This window comes from Schistocerca serialis, chromosome 1 (assembly GCF_023864345.2).
Source record: "Schistocerca serialis cubense isolate TAMUIC-IGC-003099 chromosome 1, iqSchSeri2.2, whole genome shotgun sequence".
NCBI classification, from domain to species: domain Eukaryota; kingdom Metazoa; phylum Arthropoda; class Insecta; order Orthoptera; family Acrididae; genus Schistocerca; species Schistocerca serialis.
In genome coordinates this window covers 154,286,815-154,314,743 of record NC_064638.1, presented here as the reverse complement: position 1 = coordinate 154,314,743, position 27,929 = coordinate 154,286,815, and the positions used below count along the sequence as shown (strand labels likewise).

The 27,929-nt window shown below is 40.7% G+C and overlaps 1 protein-coding gene across 6 annotated transcripts in view; it reads left to right on the top strand.

Moving 5' to 3' along the window:
* LOC126464634 (arfGAP with SH3 domain, ANK repeat and PH domain-containing protein) overlaps positions 1-27,929 on the top strand; it is a 315,585-nt gene that overhangs the window by 245,453 nt on the left and 42,203 nt on the right. For 3 of the 6 annotated variants that reach the window (XM_050096246.1, XM_050096247.1, XM_050096245.1), the window contains exons 12-13: positions 13,999-14,191; positions 22,422-22,640. In XM_050096246.1, coding sequence (XP_049952203.1) covers positions 13,999-14,191; positions 22,422-22,640 — 412 coding nt within the window. The remainder of the gene's footprint in view (positions 1-13,998; positions 14,192-22,421; positions 22,641-27,929) is intronic. The other 3 variants (XM_050096248.1, XM_050096250.1, XM_050096249.1) reach the window with 3 other exon arrangements.

Here is a 27,929-nt window from a genome sequence, read left to right as displayed (position 1 = left end):
GGTGAGGTAAACAGGTGAGCCAAATCTAGAGATCCACGAATCTAAGAATGCTCGACTCACTGTCTCAGAGGTAATGTTCGGAATATGCACAGCCTCAGCCCACAGAGTCATCCTGTCAATAGCTGTAAACAAGTAACGGAAACCCTCGGAGGGGGGCAAAGGGCCTACGAGGTCGACATGAACATGGTGAAACCGGCCTGGTGGTTGGGCAAAACAGCCAAGGGGTGGAGAAGCGTGCCTGGAAACTTTGTTCTGTTGACACACCATGCATGCCCTTGCCCAAGACTGACAGTCACGGCGCATGTCTCTCCAGACAAACCGTTCAGCTACCAGACGGGTGGAGGCTTTGACACCGGGGTGTGCTAATGTGTGTAGTTTGTCAAAGACCTGGCATTGAAGGGGCTTAGGAATGAATGGCCGCAATGTACCAGTCGATTCATCACACCATACTAAGTCAGATATGCCAGGGAAAGTAGAGCGTACCGGTTGGAGAGAGGAGCTGTGGTCTGAAATTAACTGCATGGTATCGGGGTCTGCCGATTGCATCCGAGGTAGGTCCATTAAGTCAATTAAGGTTGTGACAGCACCAACACGCGAGAGAAAATCAGCGACCACATTGTCCGCTCCTCGGATGTAGCGAATGTCATTTGTAAATTGCAAGATGTAATCGATGTGACGAAAGCGTCGTGGGGGCGGATCAGCCGCAGGATTTTTTATGGCAGGAACCAACGGCTTGTGATCAGTGAGCACATAGAAATCTCGTCCCTCAACATCAGTTCTGAAGTGTCTTATGGCCTTGTAAACTGCAAGTAATTCTCTGTTGAATGCTGAGTATTTCTTCTGCGCGTTGTTTAGCTTTTTTGAGAAAAACTGCAGGGGGGTCGTAACATCGTTGTATATCTGACTCAGTACTGTGCCGATAGCATTGTCACTAGCGTCAGTAGTGATAAACATTGTGGCGTCCGCCCGTGGGTGAGCAATAGTGACAGCGGAGGCCAACAGCTGTTTGAGTTCATTAAATGCCTTGTCCATGTCTGGTGTCCATGGTACCTGGCGGGTGCCAGAAGTTTGTGGGCCAGCGAGAGCGTCTGTGAGAGCAGCCTGCACCGCAGAAGCAGCTGGCAAATGTTTCCGGTAATAATTAACTATTCCGATGAACCTGCGTAATTCCCTATAGGTCTGAGGGCATAGCATCTCGAGAACAGGCTTGATCTTGTCCTGTGGTGGTGTCAGACCGTCCGATGACACAACATAACTTAGGAATGTGACAGATGACTGGTGCAATTGAGTCTTTTTATTGTTCAGTTCAATACCAGCAGCTGCTAAAATATCTGTCACGACTTGAACACGCTCCTCACTCTGTTCCAAAGTAGAAGCAAAAACCAATATGTCGTCCATGTATACGAAACAAAAGTCTAGATGGGATAAAGTTTGATTGATGAAACGCTGCCACGTTTGGGGGGGCGTTTTTCAACCCAAATGGCATAAATTTGTATTGGAACAGCTCGAAGGGAGTGGTTATGACAGTCTTTTCAATATCCTCCGGAGCCATAGGAATCTGATGAAATGCGTGCTTACAGTCCAAAACAGAGAAGTACTTTGCACCTGCGAGCGCATGATTGAAGTCTGCAATGTGTGGGACCGGATATTTATCAATGATGGTGCGGGCATTTAAACGCCTATAGTCTCTGACCATACGCCAAGTACCATCTTTCTTTTGGTCAAACAGGATAGGACTAGCCCAGCAACCGGAAGAAGGTTCAATTATTCCCTTTTGTAACAGATCGTCCAATTGTTCTTTTGCTATTTTCATAAATTCTGGCTTGAGGCGGCGTGGGCGTTGCGATATGGGCAGCCCATCGGTTAGACGTAACCGATGAACTGTGCCATTAGTGACTACTGCAATACATGGCGCGGCACGACAGTCAGATGTCCGTGAAGCGGAGCAGGCAGTAGCGGATGGGCCAAGCTGTGGCGCTGAGGGCACGGAAGTACAGGTGTGCCACCCACTCGTAGGCTGCGTAAAGGCCGCACACGTGTTAACGTGGGCGAGGTTGGTACACTGGTTCTTGGTAGCGGGCCGTGCCGCTACGAGCGCTGTAGGCACGAGTGGGCGTGGCCGAACAACAGATGGCTGTAGTTCATTGCCACGAGCTTGGCAAGTTAATTGTCCATTCAGAACGCAAGGAGCTTGAGCACTTGGGCATACCCTATCATTACAAAAGGGGGTGTTGACACAGTTTACAGAGTTCACAACATTGTCGTTAACATGCGCGGGCACGGGAACACCAGATTGGCATGGACTGACCTTGTCTGTAGCCGACAAGTCGTCTGCTTGTAGTGCCGCGAGGCGTTGTTGTGTGGAGACCAACTCGTGGTGTATGTCGCGGAGATGCAGCAGCATTTCCGTACGTTCCATCCGCAACTTCAAAGACTTGGCGCACTCCACTAGCCACTTGTTTGTCCAAGATTGCAGCTCCGAGGATAGGTTTACACACTTCTTAGCACAGCACACGTTTGGTGTTAGCTGAACTGTCACTCAGCGAAGCGAAAGGAATATGTTTGTTAAGGGGGGGGGGGGGGGTAAAACACAGTATTTTGCACAAAATCTAGTGACAACTGATAGTGCTTGAGGAAATCAATTCCGAGAATAGGTTCTTCAATTGTTGACACTAGAAACGTCCACTCCAGCTTGCACTCGGGCGAAAGTTTCACTGTATACAAAGTGGAACCCGAACACTGTAGGGTAGACAAGTTCACTGCACGAAGTACTGTTTTGTGTGGTTGCACTTTATTGGTTGCTAGGCGAACCGGCAGCAAAGAGACGTCTGCGCCAGTGTCTACCAGAAAACATACACCTGATTGTAAATCGCGAACATAGACTCGACCACACTTACTGTTATTGTCCGAAACGGAGTGCAACGTAGGATGGTGCCCGTTGTTTACATCGCAGGAGGTGGCACCATAGCCTACCTGCGGTTGGAGTTTGGGTAAGAACATGGTGACTGGCATTTGTGAGCTTGCTCCCCAAATCTCGCGTGGAAGAAACAGTAAGGTTGGGCGGGCCTGTGCTCCTGTGGGTAGTTGCTAGGTGACGGAGTATGTGCCCCAGAGTTTTCCACAGAGGCCGATGCACTGTCGTTGCAGGGAGTTGAAGGTGCAGGCAGGGCAGCTAGTTTAACAAACTTGTTATTAGCAGCACCAGACCAGGGCGTGGCGTCAGAAAGCGTCTTAATGCGGTCACGTCCAGAATGCAGTGCACGGAGCTCACGTTGCTGGCAGAGTATGCTCTGTCAGCGGCGCGTAAACGTTCATTTACTGGCCTATCTTCATACGCAGAGATTGCAGTCTGGACAGGCAAAGGCAGCTTTTCAGTCCAGATTTCTGCGAGTGTGTCATCAGGCATAACTTGCTCATCGACGAGAAGACGGATGCACCGCCACAGCTGGGACGGAGACCTGTCGCCGAGACACTCTCCGTAGATGAGCTGTCGCACATTTTCTCTCCTGGTTTTAGAGATGCGCTCCAGTATTGTCTGTTTCGCCACAGCATACTTCTCTGCTAGGGGGGGTGCTTTGACCAGATCGTAAATTAAATCGACGCGGTCGTGAAGATGGTTCATGAGGCAGGCGAAGCGTGCGTCGTCGTCCAAAGCACAGACATTGAATGTTTGCTCAACCAGGTTAAACCAGAACTCCGGCTGAGCAGGTTTGAAGTCCGGTAATTTCGGCAGATTCGGCACTGCAGAGGTGCGCCTATTACTTCGGACGGAAGTAGAGCATGCAGAAGATTGCGAGTCCGAATTATTGGCGTCCCGTAATGCGGGAATCGCGAAATTCACTTGACGCCGGGGGGGGGGCAGCTGAGAAGCGACAGACGCTCGAACGGTGTGGGGATCGTAGTCAAAATGTGCATTCTCATTGACGTGGTAGCTCGGAGAGAAGCCACAAGTGCTTAAGTACGCAGGTGAATGTCCGTTATGCACACGGTATTCACTCGACCGTGAGTGGTGGGGCTGGTTGTAGATGTCAGAGTAATTACTGTCCAGCACAGAATTGTTGACTTGATTAGAAGCAACACAAGGATCCCACACACGTCCACTAGGATGCACACTCGGTGTGATATTTTCTGTTTGGCGGCCATTGAACACCTGTTGACTAGCCAGCGCGGAAGGATACACACGTGGCGGGTACTGATTCGAGTTTGAATTTACTACTGGATTTTCCAAGGTAGCAAAACCTCGCTTGACGCCACGAACTGTATTGAATTGTGTGTTCGACACAGGAGTAGGAATCTTCCGACCAACACTCTGTGGAGAACACATGGGAAGGTCCAGGCTAACAAAGCCAGAGTCCACGACCGTTGGCGGTTGGAAGAAAGTGGCGGCACTCGATGAATTCCACTGCATGTTCTGGCTGAAGGATTCCGAAGATTCTTGCGGCATGTCCACTACGACGGCTGGAGTGCTGGAGAGATGTTGCTGGAATCCGGGCGGCAGTGAATGCTGAAAGGCCATTGTCTGGAGCTGAACAAAGGCCCTCGCGATCGCGGAGAAACCCGACGCGGTAGGCGCGTAAATAACCTTCGGGCGGTAACTCAGACGCGTATTACACAAAAACGGGGTCACCAGTGAGAGGATATGGAATAGTTGTGGGTAAACAACTAGAATTCACTCAGATACAGATTTATTCACACTTAGCTTCTACACAGATACAAGTCCGGAGGCTAACTCCCGTTAGCGTCCAACATCCTGCCCAAAGCCCTCTCTTCAAAGATAGCACACTTACGCACAGAACAAATATCGATATTTATGGCGCTCTACGCCACAAGTCTGTCAGTGAAATTAGATATTTCATAATTTATATTGAAGTTATTTCCTGTCATTGCCTGCCAAGAAATATCATAGATATCAACTGTAAGCTGAGATGTATTCATGTGCTTAAAATCCCTAAAAGTTGTCAATTGTAGTTGGTTCTTTGGACATTTTTTGAAATAAGTCATGAGTGTTTCACTCATGGGAGACTTGCCAGATGCAAAGATCTGGGTGCTCTGTGTGGACATTTGCTTGCAGATGCTGATAAACATGTGCATATATGCTGTATGGTGAGTTGGCCCAAATGGAAACAGTGTAAGGTTTGAGCAGGAAAGCACACACCTGATTTTTGAAATGAACATACTGCTGTATAGAAAATGTATGTCTGTATCTCCAGCTACAAGTACATGGTCATACAGAGATTCAAGCCCTGAGAGCATGGATTCAAAGCTAGGCAGCTGCCAAATTTGGGTGGCTTTTATAAGACAGATAAAACATTTTTGTTGGTAGGTATAATTTCAATAAAAATGTATTTAGTCTGTTTGTCCTAATTTTTGGACATGAGTGGCACTCCATCCCCTTGTCTTTTGAAGGAGCATAGCTGTCAAGGCTTACAGAGTTCGATGAGCTACTCTGCTTCAGCTATGTCTCCATCAGGAGTACAACATGAAAGCTGAGATAGTGAAATATTCAGTGAAACTGTGCAAGTGGTCTGTTAAAGACTGCTCTTTTCTGTATGCGAGTTGTAACATAGAATCATCTTAGTTGCTTCCACAATAAGCTGGCCAGTAAGAAGAAAAGTTGCCTTGGAAACAGGCAAGGCTCGATGCATTGCGGAATGTGAAGGGTATGGCAAGGGAGTGTGCTCAATGCACAATGAGTCAGATAGTGGTCCAAAGAAATAGGTAACTGGTAAGAGGTATTCAAGGTCGGGTATGCTGGCCATAACACAGAGCATGATAGTCAAGGGAATGTGAGTTAAGCAGAGAGAAAGATCCTTCAATTTAATGGATAAAGCAAGATTACAGAGTAATTAGTGAATAAAAATGTAATGCAGTGCTAATAGTAATTATACTGAACAGGAACAAAAAATAATAATGTAAAAGGAAACGTTGAGAACAATAGATAAACATTGTATTCAAGAATATGTTACTAATTAATAAAATCATAGTTTAACAGTAAATTGATAATCAGGATCAAAGTACTATGAGAATAATGAGGAAAATACTGAAATTCAGAGTATATGAGGACTGAAAGTATGAAAAATGATTCTGTAAATTAATAATTAGTAGTAATTATCAACATAAAGTGCTCTAAGGAGGAATACTAGATGAAATGTGTATTAACAAAGAGAAAATCATTTTGGGCTCACACAGTTTATGCCTTTAAGTTTTGTGTTGGCACTCAGTTTTCTATAGCTGATTTGATTATTCTGCCTTCGATGATCCACACATTCTGTAAGCTAAACTGGGAAATCACACTGTTCAATATTTTCATCCTGTCGGATGCAAGGTCCTCTTGTATTGTGACTCCTGACATCATTAGTTTCTTCTTTGCCCTGAAGACTTATGATCATTCCCAGTAGGACATGAATTTTATTATGATAAGTCCTAGTTTTGTGGGATCTGCCATCTGAGCCTGAAACCTGTATGCCTGCTTTTCACGAGCAGTACTGATAACCACTTCATCTGTATTTTCACAAGATTCTTATGATATTCCAAACACTTTAAGATTATTACAAATAGGTATTGTTCAATTGCATGTTGGTCTTTCAGTGATCTGTTTTGAAATATATGCACTTTCTCATCAGCTTTTGCAACAGACTTCTTTAGGATACTGATCTCATTCACACTGATTTCTGTGGTGCACTAGATTTTCTCAAGAACTGTTGTGGAGGTGGCATCAGTGATGGTTAGCATGACAAGGCATAAATACAATGAGAGGGGGCTATGCAATGAGACAGTGATGCAGCGCAGCTGTCACCAGTGTGCAGACAAGCCCGTCGAAATGTGTTGGCATGGGGAAGCGGCATGGCAGTTTTTTCCAGGATCGGCTAGGCTCCTTCGCCACGGATGGAGAAATCATTGCATGGTTTTCATTATCTTACTGTTATTTTAATGCTACACAGGCAGGAGGGTAAAAGATGGAAGTGTAGCACTGCATTAGAAGCACTCAACATGAGATTTACAGAGGTTGAAAACAGAGGCACTGTCGTGGAACACCTTTAAACATTGAGTAAACTAGTGAGTTGTGTGCTGTGCAACTCTCTTGCTAGCCACCATCTTGATCTTCATAAAGCCTTGGTAGGCAGGGCTGTGCTGAGCAAGACATATGAAGAAAGAGACACACACACACACACACACACACACACACACACACACACTCTCTCTCTCTCTCTCTCTCTCTCTGTCTGTCTCTGTCTCCAGGGAGAGAGCAGGATTCCAAGCAGAATTTAAGCAAAAACTTCCATCTCTATTTATAAGGTTACTTACTAATATAACCTCCACTCCTTCCTTAGTAGCATTATCCCAGTAGCTGGAAGTGCATGTCAGAATCTGCGTGTTGTGAGTGGCAGTGCAAATATGAACAGCTTTTTAGTGCATCTGAATTCAATCCACCCAAATATTCACTTCACTATGGTGTTGGGAAAGGATAACTGTTTTCCCTTCCTTGAAGTACTGGTCAGGAGGAAGATCGAAGGTACTTTGGGATGTACCATTTATAGGAAACTAACTCACATTGATTTGTATCTTTAGGCTGACAATTGTTGCTGTCCATCTCAGCATGTAATGGTACTTCATACCCTGTTCCACGAGACCAGTGTCGCCCAAGACACTGAGAGTTTGTCAGCTGAGCTATCCCACCTTGAAGAGTCACGTTTTGCCACAATGGTTGTGGTAAAAGACAAATCGGATATGCAATGTGCTGTTGGCCAATGGTGAATCGAGCGAGTGATGAAATAGCAAGATGGCGTCTAAGTCTACAGACCTTCTGCCCCCATGCAGGTAGCATTTCCAACAGGGTTGGTCATATTCTTTGAAAATATAGAGTTACAGTCACAGTTTGCGTAAGGTGATGTCAACTGTATCCCTTGCAGTTGTGGCATGTCCCCTATTGGTCATGCCATGTCTACTGTATCCCTTGCAGTTGTGGCATGTCACCTATTGGTCATGCCATGTCTACTGTATCCCTTGCAGTTGTGGCATGTCATGTATTGGACAGGCCATCAGGATCGTGGAGGACCGGTGTGTTGAGCTTACAACAGCAAGGCAAATCTGCTATTTCAGAACATTGCCTTGATACTGGTCTCTATGGAGTATAACAAATAGAGATTCTGGAGTGCACAACCAACTATTGTGATAATTTTATTAAAGAACAAATGGAGATTAAATTAGCAAGTGACTTCATAAATAGAGATGGAAGTTTTTGCTGCAATTCAGCTTGGAATCCTACCCTCTCCCTTGTCAAACAACAGAAGGGCAGAGCAAATACTACTTGCCCACTCATTGGTAATTAATATCCACTATTGATAACTTCTGACATTGGTCATCTTTGATTGTGTGGTAGCAGTTTTTACAGTGTCTTACATATTTATGCGTATGCCATATTTTGTTTCTTAGTAGGCATATCCCGACCTACTGAGGGTTTCATTTTCCTTGCACAGCCCTATCTCATTGCATTAATGCCCTGAAACTAATAAGTGTTTTCACCAGTGAAAATATCAGCAGTTGCAGAAAATGTCACCAGCTGTATTCCCATAAGTTGTTCGAACAAGAAAAGATAAGGTGTACAGGAGTTGTAGGGCAGGAAGTTTTCCACATTGTGTATCAGGAGAGGCACCCATCTGATATTTAAAATTTTGGAGCACTTCTTATAATGACTTGATGATAGTAAGAGAAGAGGCCTGAACTTGGTTACAAAATGGAAATTACAAATAAATAAAGATCCTAAGGAGACAGGTGAGGGAAGGTAATACAGGGAGATTTATAATGATAATCGTAATATTATTAAGGCCTAGATTTCCATGCAAATGCATATTGCAAGCATGTTTGTATGGTTTAGTCTTTTGGAGAGTGAATTCATATTTCTAAGATTTCATTGATATAGCTCCATGAATTTAAACATTTATAACGCATTTTACACCATTTTTTGACCTCAGTGCGTATATTGTAATAATTCAATATAATGGAAGGAAACATTCCACGTGGGAAAAATTTATATATAAAAACAAAGATGAGGTGACTTACCGAACAAAAGCGCTGGCAGGTCGATAGACACACAAACAAACACAAACATACACACAAAATTCAAGCTTTCGCAACAAACTGTTGCCTCATCAGAACAGAGGGAAGGAGAGGGGAAGACGAAAGGAAGTGGGTTTTAAGGGAGAGGGTAAGGAGTCATTCCAATCCCGGGAGTGGAAAGACTTACCTTAGGGGGAAAAAAGGACAGGTATACACTCGTACACACGCACATATCCATCCACACATACAGACACAAGCAGACATATTTAAAGACAAAGAGTTTGGGCAGAGATGTCAGTCGAGGCAGAAGTGTAGAGGCAAAGAAGTTGTTGAACGACAGGTGAGGTATGAGTGGCGGCAACTTGAAATTAGCGGAGATTGAGGCCTGGCGGATGACGAGAAGAGAGGATATACTGAAGGGCAAGTTCCCATCTCCGGAGTTCGGATAGGTTGGTGTTGGTGGGAAGTATCCAGATAACCCGGACGGTGTAACACTGTGCCAAGATGTGCTGGCTGTGCACCAAGGCATGTTTAGCCACAGGGTGATCCTCATTACCAACAAACACTGTCTGCCTGTGTCCATTCATGCGAATGGACAGTTTGTTGCTGGTCATTCCCACATAGAATGCATCACAGTGTAGGCAGGTCAGTTGGTAAATCACGTGGGTGCTTTCACACGTGGCTCTGCCTCTGATCGTGTACACCTTCCGGGTTACAGGACTGGAGTAGGTGGTGGTGGGAGGGTGCATGGGACAGGTTTTGCATCGGGGGCGGTTACAAGGATAGGAGCCAGAGGGTAGGGAAGGTGGTTTGGGGATTTCATAGGGATGAACTAACAGGTTACGAAGGTTAGGTGGATGGCGGAAAGACACTCTTGGCGGAGTGGGGAGGATTTCATGAAGGATGGATCTCATTTCAGGGCAGGATTTGAGGAAGTCGTATCCCTGCTGGAGAGCCACATTCAGAGTCTGGTCCAGTCCCGGAAAGTATCCTGTCACAAGTGGGGCACTTTTGTGGTTCTTCTGTGGGGGATTCTGGGTTTGAGGGGACGAGGAAGTGGCTCTGGTTATTTGCTTCTGTACCAGGTCGGGAGGGTAGTTGCGGGATGCGAAAGCTGTTTTCAGGTTGTTGGTGTAATGATTCAGGGATTCCGGACTGGAGCAGATTCGTTTGCCACGAAGACCTAGGCTGTAGGGAAGGGACCGTTTGATGTGGAATGGGTGGCAGCTGTCATAATGGAGGTACTGTTGCTTGTTGGTGGGTTTGATGTGGACGGACGTGTGAAGTTGGCCATTGGACAGGTGGAGGTCAACGTCAAGGAAAGTGGCTTGACCTCCACCTGTCCAATGGCCAACTTCACACGTCCGTCCACATCAAACCCACCAACAAGCAACAGTACCTCCATTATGACAGCTGCCACCCATTCCACATCAAACGGTCCCTTCCCTACAGCCTAGGTCTTCGTGGCAAACGAATCTGCTCCAGTCCGGAATCCCTGAATCATTACACCAACAACCTGAAAACAGCTTTCGCATCCCGCAACTACCCTCCCGACCTGGTACAGAAGCAAATAACCAGAGCCACTTCCTCGTCCCCTCAAACCCAGAATCCCCCACAGAAGAACCACAAAAGTGCCCCACTTGTGACAGGATACTTTCCGGGACTGGACCAGACTCTGAATGTGGCTCTCCAGCAGGGATACGACTTCCTCAAATCCTGCCCTGAAATGAGATCCATCCTTCATGAAATCCTCCCCACTCCGCCAAGAGTGTCTTTCCGCCGTCCACCTAACCTTCGTAACCTGTTAGTTCATCCCTATGAAATCCCCAAACCACCTTCCCTACCCTCTGGCTCCTATCCTTGTAACCGCCCCCGATGCAAAACCTGTCCCATGCACCCTCCCACCACCACCTACTCCAGTCCTGTAACCCGGAAGGTGTACACGATCAGAGGCAGAGCCACGTGTGAAAGCACCCACGTGATTTACCAACTGACCTGCCTACACTGTGATGCATTCTATGTGGGAATGACCAGCAACAAACTGTCCATTCGCATGAATGGACACAGGCAGACAGTGTTTGTTGGTAATGAGGATCACCCTGTGGCTAAACATGCCTTGGTGCACAGCCAGCACATCTTGGCACAGTGTTACACCGTCCGGGTTATCTGGATACTTCCCACCAACACCAAACTATCCGAACTCTGGAGATGGGAACTTGCCCTTCAGTATATCCTCTCTTCTCGTCATCCGCCAGGCCTCAATCTCCGCTAATTTCAAGTTGCCGCCACTCATACCTCACCTGTCGTTCAACAACTTCTTTGCCTCTACACTTCTGCCTCGACTGACATCTCTGCCCAAACTCTTTGTCTTTAAATATGTCTGCTTGTGTCTGTATGTGTGGATGGATATGTGCGTGTGTACGAGTGTATACCTGTCCTTTTTTCCCCCTAAGGTAAGTCTTTCTGCTCCCGGGATTGGAATGACTCCTTACCCTCTCCCTTAAAACCCACTTCCTTTCGTCTTCCCCTCTCCTTCCCTCTGTCCTGATGAGGCAACAGTTTGTTGCGAAAGCTTGAATTTTGTGTGTATGTTTGTGTTTGTTTGTGTGTCTATCGACCTGCCAGTGCTTTTGTTCGGTATGTCACCTCATCTTTGTTTTTATATATATATTGTAATAATTCACATGATACCACCTTTAGTGAAGTTTTTTATGTGAACTGTGCCAGAAGAATAGAACGTGCCTCATTTTGCAAATTTTGTAAATTTCGTAGTGAGCTCAAGTGCCCTAGTTCAGCATATTAGAAGTCAATATACTTTGTACCAATGAATCTCAATAAGAAACAGGTCCTATTGTTGTTAAGCGATGCTGCCCCACATACGCTGAAGGCCGGAAAAGCAATTAAAATATTTTACTATATCCTATCGCGTGTTATTTGTTCAACATGTGTGTTACATTTTGTAGCTGAAAGAGTACTACTGAAACTTTATAATGTGAGTAAGCTGATATTCTCCACAGACAAGGTAAATAGGTGCACAAAATACAAAGAATTGATCATTCTGACATTATTAATTAAGTCATATGCTGACTTGTTTCCTGTTGAAGGTATTCTTGGAAGTATTTGTCCATGTTCCTGCATTTAAAGATTTACTGGCACATTTAGCTTAGCCACTACAACCTGTGTTGATCAGATGAGGTACCTGGAAAATTCTGTGATCCTTGACAGTGATAATTTTGACGATGTCACATCAGTAAGAGACCATAAATTACCACAAATTAATTGAAGTTACCATCTGTTTGCTTCAGTCTATTGAAAAGTCGTGGGTTATTGCCCCTTAATTTTTTTTCCTCTGGCTTTGAGTCATACACACTTTTGATGCCATTAGAGCAGCTTGCATTAAAGATACAGAAGTGGAATTCAAGAAAACAGATTTAACCAAGACCTGATTTGCATCATATCAAATTTTGTGCATATGTCTGTAGCAGTAACAAAGCTGGAAGCCACAGGGAACTGAAGAAATCTCTATCAATTACTGAAGAAATTGGAAAACAGAGAAGTAGATGTTGCAGTAAAAGATAAAATGAACAATATTATTGGATCAGATCCTGATTTTGAGTATATGAAGTTGACAAAAAATATTTTGTGGCAAAAATGCAAAATGATTTCAGCTTTATCTGACTTAGTAAGAAATTGTTGCACATGTCTCTTCTTGTGACATAGAAAGGTCATTTTCTATGTACAGAAATGTTCTGTCAGATAAACACATGAGCCAAAGTGAAGACAATTTGGAGAAATTGTTTGCTGCGTACTGTTTTTGAAGAAAAATAGGAATAAATATAGAATTGAATTTCATATCATAAATTTTTTTTCTGTTTCAATGATGAATAATGGAGGATAACATAGCAGTTGGTGAACTGTCATGTAGGCTTCAGTGCCTGATTGTGGGGTTTCCTTTTTTCCTTTATATTTTTTTTTCTTTTGATGCCTCATTAGACATGTTTAATGACATGATACTGCATGAATGCACGCATGTTTTACAATTTGGTAGTGCATGAGAAACCCCAGCTCTAATTATTATTATTATTATTATTATTATTATTATTATTATTATTGATTATGTAGTGACAACTGAAATTTTGTGCTAGACCAGCATTCAAAATTGAATTTCCTGCTAGTCATGACCAATTGCCTTAACTGTTAGCCCATCTGAGCATGCCCACGGACCTTATTCTGAAATCTTGAAGTTTTACTGTTACCTTATGGTATATTAAACTGCTGCTGCATTCAATTTCTGTGATCTGGTAATGCATTTTTCTGTAGTTTCATTTTTTACCAGGTTTGTAGAAATGGAAATTTATGGTGAATGAACATGGAAGTTATTTTCTAGAAATTGTAGAATTCAGATTTTGTGAGATAGTAACCAAAAGGCAACAACACATTAAGATATAAACTTTCATCTTTGCAGCTAATACCCTTGTTAAGTCTATACACAGTGGTATTCAGAAAACAGCTACACTGTCAATTTTAATGATATGCATAGGTTTATTTTTTTCCCAACGGCTTTTTTGTTTTTAATGTTTGAATTTTGTTCCCGCTGTATTGGCAGAATTACATATTTTTTTCTCTGTGTTATCAGTATTAGTGCATGTTGTAATAAGGAGCATAAGTGCCACAGTAATCATTACCTTCCTCATAAACTGCTAGAAATTGCACTAAATGTTTTGAAGGTGGAGTTAATACTAGTGAACTCAACCAAAACAAACAAACACACACACACACACACACACACACACACACACACACACACACACACACACCACTATACCCTGGGTCTCAGGATTGAGATGATGTTCTATTTCCACAGAAAAGTCTAGATATATAAGTATAGCTTTACGGTGATGTACTGCCTGAGATAATCACATATTGTTTTGTCGTCCTCAGAATGGCTCAATAACTCCGGAGAAGAAGACACGGTCAAGGCCACCCAGCTATGCTGGAGGTGAGTCCCCCGTGAACCTGCGCTCTCGCTCCTCTACCTCTGACAGTATCAAGTCCGGCTCTGGCTCCAGCCCCAACAGCAACTACCGGCCGGTGCCACCCCCTCCCCCACCTCAGAATCGTAAACCTTGCATTGGTATGTATAATTGAACTCCCATCATAAAAGACAACTGGTTTTCCCGACAGTGTGTGTGATTAGTTATTATGACAGATCTCGGCCAACGTGCAGGCCTATTTGTTATTAACAGGTAAATATTGATGCAAAGGTATGGAATATCATTTGTGTGCCAGGGAGTAAGGGACAAACATTTGGTTCAGTTGCTGCTTTCACCAAGGAAGTGCTGCATATTTAATGATACACTGATGGATGTAGAAACTGCTACTGTCAGTGCACTTGGGTTTATATCTATGTTTAATCTTCATTCAGTCACTGAGATAGAGGAAAAAACAGATTAACAAGATAGAAAGTAAATTCAACCATTGGCTTTTGGATTTAATGTAACTTCCAGTAATAATACAATAACTGTATTTTGACCAGTATATCACATGTCTCCAAAGACTGCACGTAATATTTTAGCAATATTTCTACCATTATGGAAAACTTTTGATTGTACAGAATACACTCCATTCAAGCAATGAGAATTAACTTCTTTACTTATAAGAAATGATACATCATACAAGTGGACATTTGTGTATTGACAACTTTGTTCGCTGAGTTTGAGCTTGGGGATTGACTACAATAAACTGACTATATATCTTACATATTTTACAATCACAATGTGGAACAGATCACATTCCTCTGGAATTTCGGAACTCCTTGTTGGAAGTGGTAACCAAATGACTCGTCAAGTTGGTATGTAGAATCTATAAGACTGGACACACACCATCTGATTTTTGGAATAATACCGTGCACACATTGCTGAAGACAGCAAGGGAAGATAAATGTGAGACTATTGCACAATCACATTAACAGCTCATACACCCAAGTTTCTGACAATAATGATATATGGAAGAGATGGAAAGAAAACTGAGCATCTGCTGGATGATGATTCAAAAAGGTAAAGGAACCAGAGAGGCACTTTTGACATTGTGACTTAAGAAAAAATAAGACATATTCATAGGATGTGTCAGTCTGGAAAAAGTATTCAACAATGTAAAATGGTGCAAGATATTTGAAATTCTTAGATAAATAGGATTAAGCTACAGGGAAAGATGGATAATATGTAATATGTACAAGAACCAAAAGGCAAAAATAAGAATTGAAGACTAAGAACTAAGTCTTTGAAGTAAAAAGGATGCAAGAGAGGAATGCAGTTTTTTGCCCCTACTGCTCAATCTAGACATCAAGGAAACGATGACAGAGATTAAAGGAACAATGACAGAGATAAAAGATTGATTCAAGAGTGGGATTAAAATTCAGAGAGAAAGGATATCAGTGATAAGATTCACTGAGACATTGTTACCCTTACAAGGTTTACTCAAAAATGAGTATCAGTAACAATTAAGGCAGAGGAAGAGCTGCCATTTACTTCCTGACACAATAATAATTAAAGTAGAACTGACTGCCAGAAAGGTTCGGGGACTGGGATGAATCTTTAACTTTCAAAAGTCTTCAAAATTTCTTTATCGGAATAAATGGGGAGTGAAAAAAGTGCTACCAAACCATGGATTGGTAGGGACAAAAGATGCAGGATGTTCTTCCTTGCTGCACTTGTATTTCTCTGTTTACCTTGAGAAAGTTTAAACACATACCTTCAGGAGGTGCAATTCTTACTACTGCCAATGAACTCTTTTAAAATAATAAGGGAATTCCACTTAGCTTGCAGAGGTATAGGTTTCTGCTTCAGGGATGAAAGAGGGACAAGGCTCCCTGCTCCTTCAGGAAGCAAAGAGGGACAAAATGGTGTTAATGATATGGGATACAAGCTAAGTAGCAATGGTTGAAGAAACATTTGCCTATTCCATGAAGTTTCAGGTTTGTAGCCGGAATATGTTGACTTCTTGCCACGATATTTCAGCTGACAACCATTCAGCTAAAATATCATGGCAAGAAGTTGACATAATCCAGCTGAAATCCTGATACTTCATGGAACACTCTTTACACTGGAAAAATTTCAAGAATCACACAAGCATTTATCTCATTGGTACAATGATTTAAAATAAAATATACATGGACTGTAGAAGACAGAATATTCATATCTTCAGAGCAGTAGTCTTTAAGCAGTGATCTCTATTTTTAGATATATATGTACAGTAGAGGACAAAGTAAAACTATCAACAAAAGGATTAATTCTAAGTTGTCTTCCATAATATACAAGATTATGACATTGTGAACAAAATTAAAGTTACATGTGACTTAAATTGCTCTCCATAAATTCAGCAATGGGATGAAATCAGTACTGGAGCATTATACTGGCAATATTCTTCTTGAATGACATTACTGTTTTTGACTGAACAAGGTGATTTATTGCTGTTCATATGTGCCACACAGTCATGGCGTTCACTCAGTCTCTGGCTTGTCAGATGAACGTTACCACTGGTATGGGTATGGTGCTCTCTCTCTCTCTCTTACACACACACACACACACACACACACACACACACACACACACACACTATCATTAAAACTGTGTGCGGGGCCGAGACTCAAACTCGGGACCTTTGCCTTTCGCGGGCAAGTGTGCTCTACCATCTGAGCTACCCAAGCACGACTCACGTCCTGTCCTCACAGCTTTACTTCCACCAGTACCTTGTTTCCTACCTTCCAGACTTCACAGAAGCTCTCCTGCAAACCTTGCAGTTCGAGTCTTGGTCCAGCACACAGTTTTAATCTACCAGGAAGGTTTCATAACAGTGCACAATCTGCTGCAGTATGAAAATCTCATTTTGGACACTATTATTTGTTACAGATAAATGGAGATTCTTATTTGAAAATGAAACAATCTCTAGGATTTATACCCATGATATACATAATATTCCCCATTCTTTGAAGACTGACTTGATAGGTGAGTGTGGTGGCAATTGTGTCATGATCTTGACAACTTGTTTCTGCATAATAAATATTGAACTCCAGAAAGGAATGACTAATCATCCTCTGTAATGTAGGAAAAGACAGATTGCTACTTACTGTAAAGAAGACACGTCAAGCTGCAGACAGGCACAATTAAAATATACTCACAAAAAGCTTTCAGCCGCAGCCTTCATCAGTAAAATGGGGTGGGAGATGAGGATGGGGAGGAGATGATAGTAGGACAGAGGGGGTGGAAACTGTCAGGTAGAGGGTTTGGGCATTGCCTATCAGCATGCCCAGAAATAAGGGACATCCTACTTGAGATACTTCCCACCCCTCCTAAAGTGGTGTCCCATTGCCACACAACCTCCACAACATCCTGTTCCATCCCTATGCCACTCCCAATTCCAACCCATTGCCCATGGATCATATCCTTGTGGAAGACCCAAAAGCAAAACCTACCCAATCCATTCACCCAGCCCTTCCTATTCCAGTCCTGTCATTGGTTTATCATACCCAATCAGGGGTCGGGCCACATGTGAAAGCAGCCATGCCATTTACCAGCTCTGCTGCAATCATTGCACAGTTTTTTATATTCATATGACTGCCAACCAATTGTTCACAAGGATGAATGGCCATGGCCAGACTGTGGTCAAAAGCAAAGTAGACCACTCTGTGGCACAACATGCAGCTGAACATAACACACTTGATTTCAGTGGCTGCTGCACTATCTGAACCATCTGGATCCTTCCATCCACCACCAGCTTTACTGAACTGTGCAGATGGGAGTTACCTTACAACACATTCTCCGCCCCATAATTCTGCCGGCCCCAACCTACGGTAACATACTGTCCCCATACCCTCTTCCCAATAGTTTCCACTGCCTCTGTCCTATCGTCTCCTTCCCATTCTCATCTCCCACCCTGTTTATTTGCAGCCATCTGCCACTGCATCTGCCCATCTTTCCTCGCTCTTCTCCTTTTTTGCTCCATTTTTCCCTCACCTCCCTGCCCCAAAACCTCCTGACGCTGTGCCTGTTGGCAGTCTGGTCCCTGCAGACTCCACCAAACAGTGTTTGTCTCTCTCCCCATCCTCTCCCTTCCCCTTCCCAATCCACTCCAGATTTCTCCTGCATTTTGGCCCGAGATCCTAGAGTTGACGTTTTTTGTGTGTGTGTGTGTGTGTGTGTGTGTGTGTGTGTGTGTGGGCGCACGCACGCATGCGTGCGTGTGCGTGCATGTGTGTGTTTGTTTTACTGATGAAGGCTGTGGCCGAAAGCTTTATGTATCTTTTAATTGTGGCTGTCTGCAACTTAACATGTCTTATTTATGATAAGTAGCAATTTGTCTTTTCCTACATTGTTGATACTCCTACCTGGAGTTTCTGTTATTTTCCCCCTGTTTCAGGCTGTTGATAAACCATTGTGACTTCTGTTCTTGATTAAAATTGTCAAAAAGAAAGAAAAAAGATTAAGAACATTTGTCAAAGTACGGACATAGGATCATATGTTCAGTGACTGCTTAATGAATTAGGAGCGCCGGCCGCGGTGGTCTCGCGGTTCTAGGCGCGCAGTCCAGAACAGTGCAACTGCTACGGTCGCAGGTTCGAATCCTGCCTCGGGCATGGATGTGTGTGATGTCCTTAGGTTAGTTAGGTTTAAGTAGTTCTAAGTTCTAGGGGACTGATGACCACAGCAGTTGAGTCCCATAGTGCTCAGAGCCATTTCTTTGAATTAGGAGCAGCAGCTGCGGGTACTGAAGCAGCTATAAACAAAATAGGGTGGAACCAAAAATAACTCTCTTATCTAAATCTACCGACCAAAAATACTGTAATAAAACAAATAGTTCCTTATTTTATGTTCACAAACATTCTTAGTCACTGAAATGTTCATTACTAACAAGGAGTGGTTGCCAGTGGTGGACTGACTTCTTGAAACTATCTGTATGGTGATGTAGGTTAAGATCCCACGTATCTTACACTGCTGCCATTCAGCCTGGTGGGCCCTCTTTTGCAATTGGTGAAAAAAAAAAGAATACAGAATTTTGTAAGACACTCAATAAATTTGCTTTGTATAATTGAACTGTGTGGTATAATGGATATGATAACATCTTTATGTGCAGGAGGTTGTGGGTTCAAATCTTGTCAGACGTTTCAATTTTTTTTATTTTTAAACCTTTATCAAAATTACTTTAATCACTATTTTTATTCAATTAATTGATTTAAATGTAATTTTTTGTTTCTATTCCTTTGTCTCATCATTTTAATTATTGTATGAACCTTTTCATTTATTTCCTTTTTACTTTATATCATTCTTTTTCCAAATGAAATCTTTGTGAATATGAATTTAATTATATTTGTCTACTATAATATTCAATTATTTGAAAATTATGATCTCAGTTGTAAAAGAAAAGACAAAATAATCTATTTATATTTGTGCAGTGGTGTGAAAAATGTATTTTTGTTACCAGATGTGCAATTTTTTTGCACAGTAATTGTTATACAAACATTTAAAACATAACCTAAATGCCCATTGCACTTTGGATGAAACAACGCAGATGAAAATTTAAATCAAATATATGTTAGTAAGTAAAACAAAATTCAAGCAAAATGAGAAATAAATATAATGAACACAATAACATGGATGAAAAAACAGGGTGGTATAACAAAAAAAATTAATATGTAAAATTAATTAATAACACATGAATAAATGTTTCAGTTCAAGAAAGAACAATAGGAAGAAAAAGTAGAGTAAATGGAAAAGTTGATTTAATTATTAAAATTATGTGACAAAGGAATGGAAATAAAAAATTACATTTAAATCAATTAATCAAAGAAAATGATGATCAAAGTCATTTTGATAAAGATTTAAAAATAAAAAAATCTTATTGCACATAACAAGATTTGAACACACAACCTCCAGCATGTGAAGCTGTTAGCCTGTCCATTATACCTCACAATTAGTCTACATACTTCAATTTTCTTAACTCAACTCTATTGAGTGCCACACAAAATTCAGAAAATGAGGGCCCATCAGGATAAATAGCTGCAATGTGAGATACTGAGGATCTTAACCTAAAGCACTGTACAGATATTTTTTAAAAGTCGATTGCACCGCTGGGGACTTCTTGTAAGTGGCGTAGTATTCTGTGAATATTAACTTCCTTTGATTTGAAAGTCTTGGCGTGTTCTGTTTCACAATAAACTGTTTGACTGAAAATAGCCTCCCATACTGATGGAAATACTGTTGTACTCTGCAAATGATATTCCATAACTTTACTATGAATTTTATCAATAAATCAGTAGCACAGTATTGCATGCATTTGGGTGCGATGGACAGCGAATTTCATTAACTATTTCTTCATTATTTTTATTAGTTAGAGAAAATATTTCAGTTTTATTCCTTATGCAGTGGCTTAAGGTCATTCAGCTCTCATAGTTATTAGAAAAATTTTACCAGTACAGGAAATAAAATTAAGACATGTACAGTATCTCATTTTTGTGGCCAATTTTCATTTTTTTTACCTTGTGCAAGCCTATAACTGGTATGCAAGTAATAAGTGTGATTGCTGCTAAATAAAGTAAACTAAACCTGATTACATAGATTTCAGAGTAAGAGCATAAGAAGTATTTTAATTTTTGTTTTTGATTTTATTTTTTTATTTTTTCAAAACTAACCAGCTTTTTCGTATAGTTTTGTTGATATCATTGGCATTTCTACTTAATCTTACATTGTGTTGTATACAGTTTTAGAACATTAAAGTTTTAAATTTTAGTTTACATAGCACTTTACATTCACTATTTGTCCTGCTAGAAGAATCAGTAATTCCTTGAAGTTCTTGTGTTTTGACTTCACATCATGAGTGTACCGAGTGGGGACAGGAGAGGGGAGCAGGGGCTTCAGCTGCCCATCCACATAGACAGATAGGTATCAGTTTAGTATCAATATCAATCTGTAGAAAAGTAGAACATGTCACGCATAAAGACTAGTAGCAATAATACCCGTAACTATTCGTCATGAAATCTCAGAACTACCTTGCTGTTCACCATGAAATTAATATGAGTTGCCCTATAGCTGAGTTCATGGATACACTCTTGGTTCACCCTGTACCACTATTAAAAAAAGTTCTCGAAGGTTAATAATGAAAATAAGTGTCATGCCAAAAGCCAATAATTAGGATATCTTCTTTTACACATGTATGTGGATATGTTGTTTTGATGTTTGCTTTTATTGCAATTATTACTGTGATTTTCTTACCAAATATTTATTAGTCAAACTCTGTTTCTTAGTAGATTTTTTTTAAATATTTAAAAATCAAACATTATTTTACCTCAGTTTTTCATCATAACATTTTGATTGCTTCATATAAAACAAATAAATGTTATTATATAATGACACTATAATTCAATTAAAATAACTGTGTGGTTGTCGTTTCAATGAGCGAGCCATAGGGGCTCAATGCGAGCCAATCATAGTTCTCTCTCAAGTGCCAAATGCTCGCTGTGTTGCCTGATTTGCAGGTACATGTGGAGCTTCATGAAGTGTGGCTGGCTGCACACTGACAAAATTGCACTCTGTCAACCACAGAATTAGTTTATTTAATTTGTAGCAATAACACAGTGTCAGAGACATGAATATTGACAGGAAAGTGCACTAAATATGATGATACAACGTAATGTGTTAATTATTAGCAGCAATAGTGAAACTGGAAATGCCTGTTGAATTATTCTTATTACACTAAGTACATATAGTCATCCCATTATGACAGGATTTACTCTACACATCAGACTCCAAGTGACTGCAATAAAGGCATCTCGAAGAACTACAGCTCAGTGTTACATTCACAAGTTCCTTATTGTGCATGTCGACACAAAGGTTGTTAAAGATTTTAATGTTTTGGTTTCTTGTGACATTTTATTTTACACAATAAACCCTTCCCTCGCCCATTCAGATTATGGAAGTAGCAAAAATTCTGAATCTGCAAGAAACTTTCAAAACTTGCATTCTTAATTGAAGGAAATGCATGCTTCAAATGATAGAAGAAGAGCACGCATAGTACTTCTGGTCACTTGTAATAATAAGGCCATCACACATGAGAATGGGAGGAAGTAACAATCAGTAATGTATCAAAACTCTGAAACTAGGGTATCATAACTTATTAAATGATAAACCTGATTGTAATGCTCTTGTTATGACGTTAATTAGGATCATAATTAAAGTGTGAGGGTAAAATTGTAACATGATAACACAACATTGTTTATCACTTCTCTCAACTTTAATTGCTCTCTCAAAAATTCTATGAAGCATAGATCATGTAAAAGATGACAGTGAGCTTGAACATTGTCGTTTGTGTATTAGTTCCTGCCCCTAATGCCCATGGAAGCCTGAAGAAGAGAGCTGCTCCATTACCTCCAGTCACCAACATCTATGGAACATTGCCCAATAGTCATAGCCGAACGCCATCAGACCCAATTGTGGCCAACAGCCATGGTTATCACACGCTCAATCACCATAAGAGGTCACCATCGAGTGACTCAGGTGCTGTGAGCATTACAAATAGAACAGCCTTAATGTTAGGTGAGTTTGCGGCATTCTAATGAAGCATGCACTTTCATATTCTGCTTCCATATCTGTAACTTGCATGATATATGCCCTAAAGCCCTACGAGTAAAACATGCTTCATAAAGAGCTTTGTCTTGTGCTTTACACCGTAACATTACATGTAAGCGATGACCAAAAATATCATCTCTTATTTTCCTGTTTTATTGTGTTGCTTTCCTCAGTATCTTTGGTTTCCTTGCATTTATTTTCTTTTAATATTATAGTATCATTAACTATCTCCATTCATACAATCCAACACACAATCATGTGGTGAAATCTGTCACTCCATCCACAGAAAATGAAAAACAAAAAAACAGGGATATTTCAAGTAAATGATGCTTATGTATTCAGTCCACCTTGGCATAGTTTTAAGGGGACTTCATTCACAGCAGAACGCCTTAGTAGCTCATTTTCACAATAGAAATAACATTTAACAGTCTACATATCCTATTGCTAACACCTGTGAAATAAATGAGGAACTATTTAACAATCTCTATTTGGTGTGCTTTTGAAGACTAATTTCTAGTGGTATAAATTTATTAATATGTACAATATAAAATATGTTTATACATTAAGCAGTTGATGTTGCATTTAATGCTTTTGTTTTGTGAACATTTTTTCTTTCATTATGATACCTGATCAATATCTTAAATCCTTAAGATTTTCTCAGCACAGCATACCTCCTGTTACATTGTGGTATTCTTACCAGAGAACACAGCTTTATAACTGGGAAATTGCTGTATCATTTTGGCTTTTATTATCTGTTTCCTTTCCTGCATTCTTCTGGATGTAATGAAAATATCTTTTAAAAAGTTGGTATTGCATGATGTGTGACAAAGTTAAGTAAAGTATGTATTTAGTTCAGTATATGTAACATTTATATTTTAGAATTGTTGGCAGAATATCATACTTATTCACACCATATGAAATGAGCAATATGTAATTTGGTTAATATAATAGTAACAATATTATGAAAAGGAAAGTTGCCACTCACCATACAGCAGAGATGCTGAGTCGCAGATAGGCACAGTCAGGAATAAACCTTTTGGCCATTAAGGCCTTTGTCAACAACAGACCGTGTACCGTGCATTCGCACACACACACACACACACACACACACACACAGACACACACACACACACACATACACACGACTGCAGTCGTGTGTGTGTGTGTGTGTGTGTGGTTGTTGTTGACAAAGGCATTAATAGCCGAAAACTTTATTTGTGACAGTCTTTATCTTATGCCTATCTGCTACTCAGCATCTCCTCTATATGGTGAGTGGCAACTTTCCTTTTCATAATATTGTTACATTCCATCCTGAATTTTCCATTGTTTGGTTTATGTAATAGAATGGTTATGAAATCACAAAAAATTGCCTAGCTTGATTTGAGTAAAGTGCTTCATCTAAATTATTATACTTTATTGTTCAGAATTATAATTTATGTATCAGATTCCAGTGAAACTATTGTGTCGTCTTTGTAGGCACTACTGGCAACAATAATTTTACTTAGAGTTTATAATGACACAAAAAGCCATACATACCAAACAAGAAACACACTCTGGCTGACTGGAGATGCCAGAAAATAAACAACTGTCAAAGCTCTGTGCCATGTTCCTATCATCTCTTTCTCTCTATGTACCTGTGTTCTGTTTGTTTTGTTCTTTTCTACATTTATGTATTTTTGAAACTATCTATTTATTTAACTACAGAAGCTGTTATAAAATATTTTGCCGCAAGTTTTCTTACATGTACCGGTATAGTCTTTGTAAAAAAAGATTTGGTGGCTAATATGGAACTCATATATGATCAACTGTACCAAATAGAAAATTTGCTTGAGAAAACTACAAAATTATGACCAACAGTTGCTGGTGAATACGTACCTTCAGATGGTAAAATATTAGTATTTCTGGTATGCACATATAAAAATTCACAACACTATCCAAGCTTTAGGGAATTAATAGTTCCATCCTCAGGAAGAAGAGGGGGTAGGTTAAGGGTCACAGCGCTGAACCTTTGTGATTAGTGTTAAAGAAAGGAATATTGTTGTAGTCTCCTGTCTGAAGACTGATTTGATGCAGCAATCTAAGCTAGTGCGAGCTGCATCTCGGTGTAACTGCTGTAGCCTATATTAATTTGAATCTGGTTACTGTTTTCAAGCCTTCCACACTTTCCTCCATTCCTAGTTAGTTTCTCGATGCCTCAGGATGTGTCCTGTCAACTGTCAACCAGTCCCTTCTCTTAGCTAGATTGTGCCATAAATTTATTTTCTCCCTGATCCATTTCTGTACCTCCTTATTAATTATTCAGTTTACTCATCCAGTCTCCACAATTCACAGCTCTCCTTTGCAGCACCACATTTCAAAAGCTTCTGTTATCTCTGTGTCTGAACTGTTTACTGTCTATGTTTCACTTCCACACAAGACTACAATCCAGACAAAATCCCTTCAGAAAAGACTCCTTAAAATTTAAATTTTTCATTCAGTTTAACAAATTCTTGTTTTTCTGGAATACTTTTCTTGCTACTTCCAGTCTGCAATTTCTGTCCTCTTTACTTCTGTCACCGCTGTCCAGATAACAAAACTTATCTACTACTTTTAGTGTCTTGCTTCCTAAAAAAATGTAAATATTGTATGGCTTTGTTGGCTGGGACATCACATGAGATGGTGTCGGTTGCTTTTCAGAAACAGTGTTCGTCCCCCATGCATGTTGGCCCATTTCCGTGCAAATATGTGAGAGCTGTAATGTATGTGTATTTGTAGAGTGTAGGTGAGTGCAAGGCACGTGCGTATAGTGTAGTGTTATGTGTTGGTGGTGGTGATAGTGATGGTGGTGATTATGATGATGAGAGAAGGAAGAGTGTGAAACCTGGTGCCAGCACATAGTGTACTCCTCTCAAATAGCACCAAGGGAGGCCTCCTAGCTTAACATCCCCATCCAACTTATGGATCACCATCAGGTCACATTCTCTCACTTTATGAGCCGTTGTGGAGAGATATAGAATTTGGCATCAATGCCGGTGTTCAGGAACTGTACACTACCATCTGCTCTCCCCTTGCTAGCCAAATACTTGCAGTGAAAATTTCATCCACCACTATCCTTGAATCGAGCACCACTGCACAGAGATGTTCTAGTCACTTCAACTGCAGAGGCAGGTATTTCACTTTCTAATTGAATTCCCTCATTGTTGCCTTATTTAATTCAACTGCATTCCATTACTCTTCTTTTCCTTTTGTTGATGTTCATCTTATAACTTCTTTTCAAAATGATATCAATTCTATTCAGCTGCTCTTCCAAGTTCTTTTGTCATCTCTAACAGAATTACAATATCATCAGCAAATCTCAAAGCTTTTATTTCCTCTTCCTGAACTTTAGGTCCCTACCCAAATTTCTCTGTGGTTTCCGTCATAGCTTGCGCAATACATAGGTTAAATAACATTGGAGATCTGGTATAACCCTGTCTTATCACTCCCTTTTCAACTACAGCTTCCATTTCTGCCACTTGACTCGTACCATATCTCCCATATCATCCTCATCTACTTCCTCTCCCCTTTCTATAATAGTGTTCTCATGTTCTTTTCTCTTGTCTACTCCTTCTGCATATTCCTTCCACCTATCATCTTTCCCTTCTTTCTTCATACTGGCTTGTAATCTGAACGCTTGATATTCATAAAGCTACTTCTTGTTTCTCCAAAGGTCTCTTTAATTTAGGTGGCATCTTATCCTTTCCTGAGTCATGCTTGCTTCTACAACCCTTGTATTTGTCCTCAAGCCATAGAAGCATAGGCAGTTTGCACTTCCTGTCAATCCCGTTTTGCCTTTAGTGTAGTAGAGGTTCATCTAATGCAACTAACTGAAAGGCTGTTCGTATTGTGCCATATTCGCAGACAAACCATGTCTCCAAGAATATAGAAGCAACTAAGGGATGACAGAAAATACAAAGAATGACTCATTTTTGCCTGTTTCAATTGTTGCATTGTTATATTTTCTTCTATTGCCAACTAAATTCAATATCTTGTGTGTTATTGAAGAATTTCTGCTGGGCCTTGTCTTTTTGCCTTTTTGATCTTCTGCTGCCTTCATTATTTCATATCTAAAATCCACCCACTCATCTTCCATCATATTTCTTTTCCTTGTTTCAGTATTTCATTGCCTAACGCTATGTTTAAAACTTTCCACAAATAGTTATTCTTTCAATTTATTGAGGTCCCACCTCATTAAATTCTTATGTTCCTACAATTACTTCTGTTTTACTCTGTATTACATAACCAATTAGTTATAGCCAGCATCTACAGCATGACCCTTGGAAGTGTTTTGCAGTTTACAAAATGTAGATTTAAAATCTATTGTTTTATCATTATCTAATCTATGTCAAAACTTCTGGTGTCTCCAATGTCTTCCATGTCTACAGCTTTCTTTCATAGTTCTTAAATCAGGGTTTGCAGTGATCAAATTATGAGCTACATTAAATCCTACCAGACAGCTTCCCCTTTCATTTCTTCCTCTCATTCCATGTTCTCTTACTATTTTTCCTTCTCTTCCTTTTCTTTCTATTGAATGTCTGTCTCATACCACAGCTGATCCTCAATTACCTGAATAACTAGGCATTTATTCTTGGTTTAGTCCATCTCCTACTTCCTCTTCTCTCTGTCCATCTCATGCTTCCTTCACCCGACTTTCACTCTCCATCTCCTCCTCTCCTCTCTCTCACTGTTTATCCCCCACCCCACCTCTGCACTGATCATCATCTCTTCCTATGTTTCCTTTCTATGCCAATCTCCTCCTCTCTCTGCCAATTACCCCTCCCCCTCTCTCTAACCATCTCCTCCTCCCCCTTACCCCCACAGTATTTCTTTCCAGATCGTAACTAATTCATGTTCCAAATTTGGGTGAAATAGTTCCATAGGTTTAGGTTGAGCTTTCTACTCATGGCTTTGCCCATGTACACACATGTCATATATATTTCACATATATGTAACATATTTCACACATATTTGTACATATATTTTATCTGTATCTCTAGCGAACTCTACTCCGGACTTTAATTTTCATGTAACTTAATGTTTATAATGTTGTATTTCCTGAAGTATGTGCTGTATAATGATATACTTTTGCAGGTACATGGTTTAATGGTATATGTGGCTACTGTCTTCAAATAGTCTTTTGAATAAAGTTAGTAGTAAAGAAGTAAAATGTCATGCATGATATGGCAGTTTTTCATGCATTTCAGTGTTTATGACATTACATATCCTGAACTATATGTT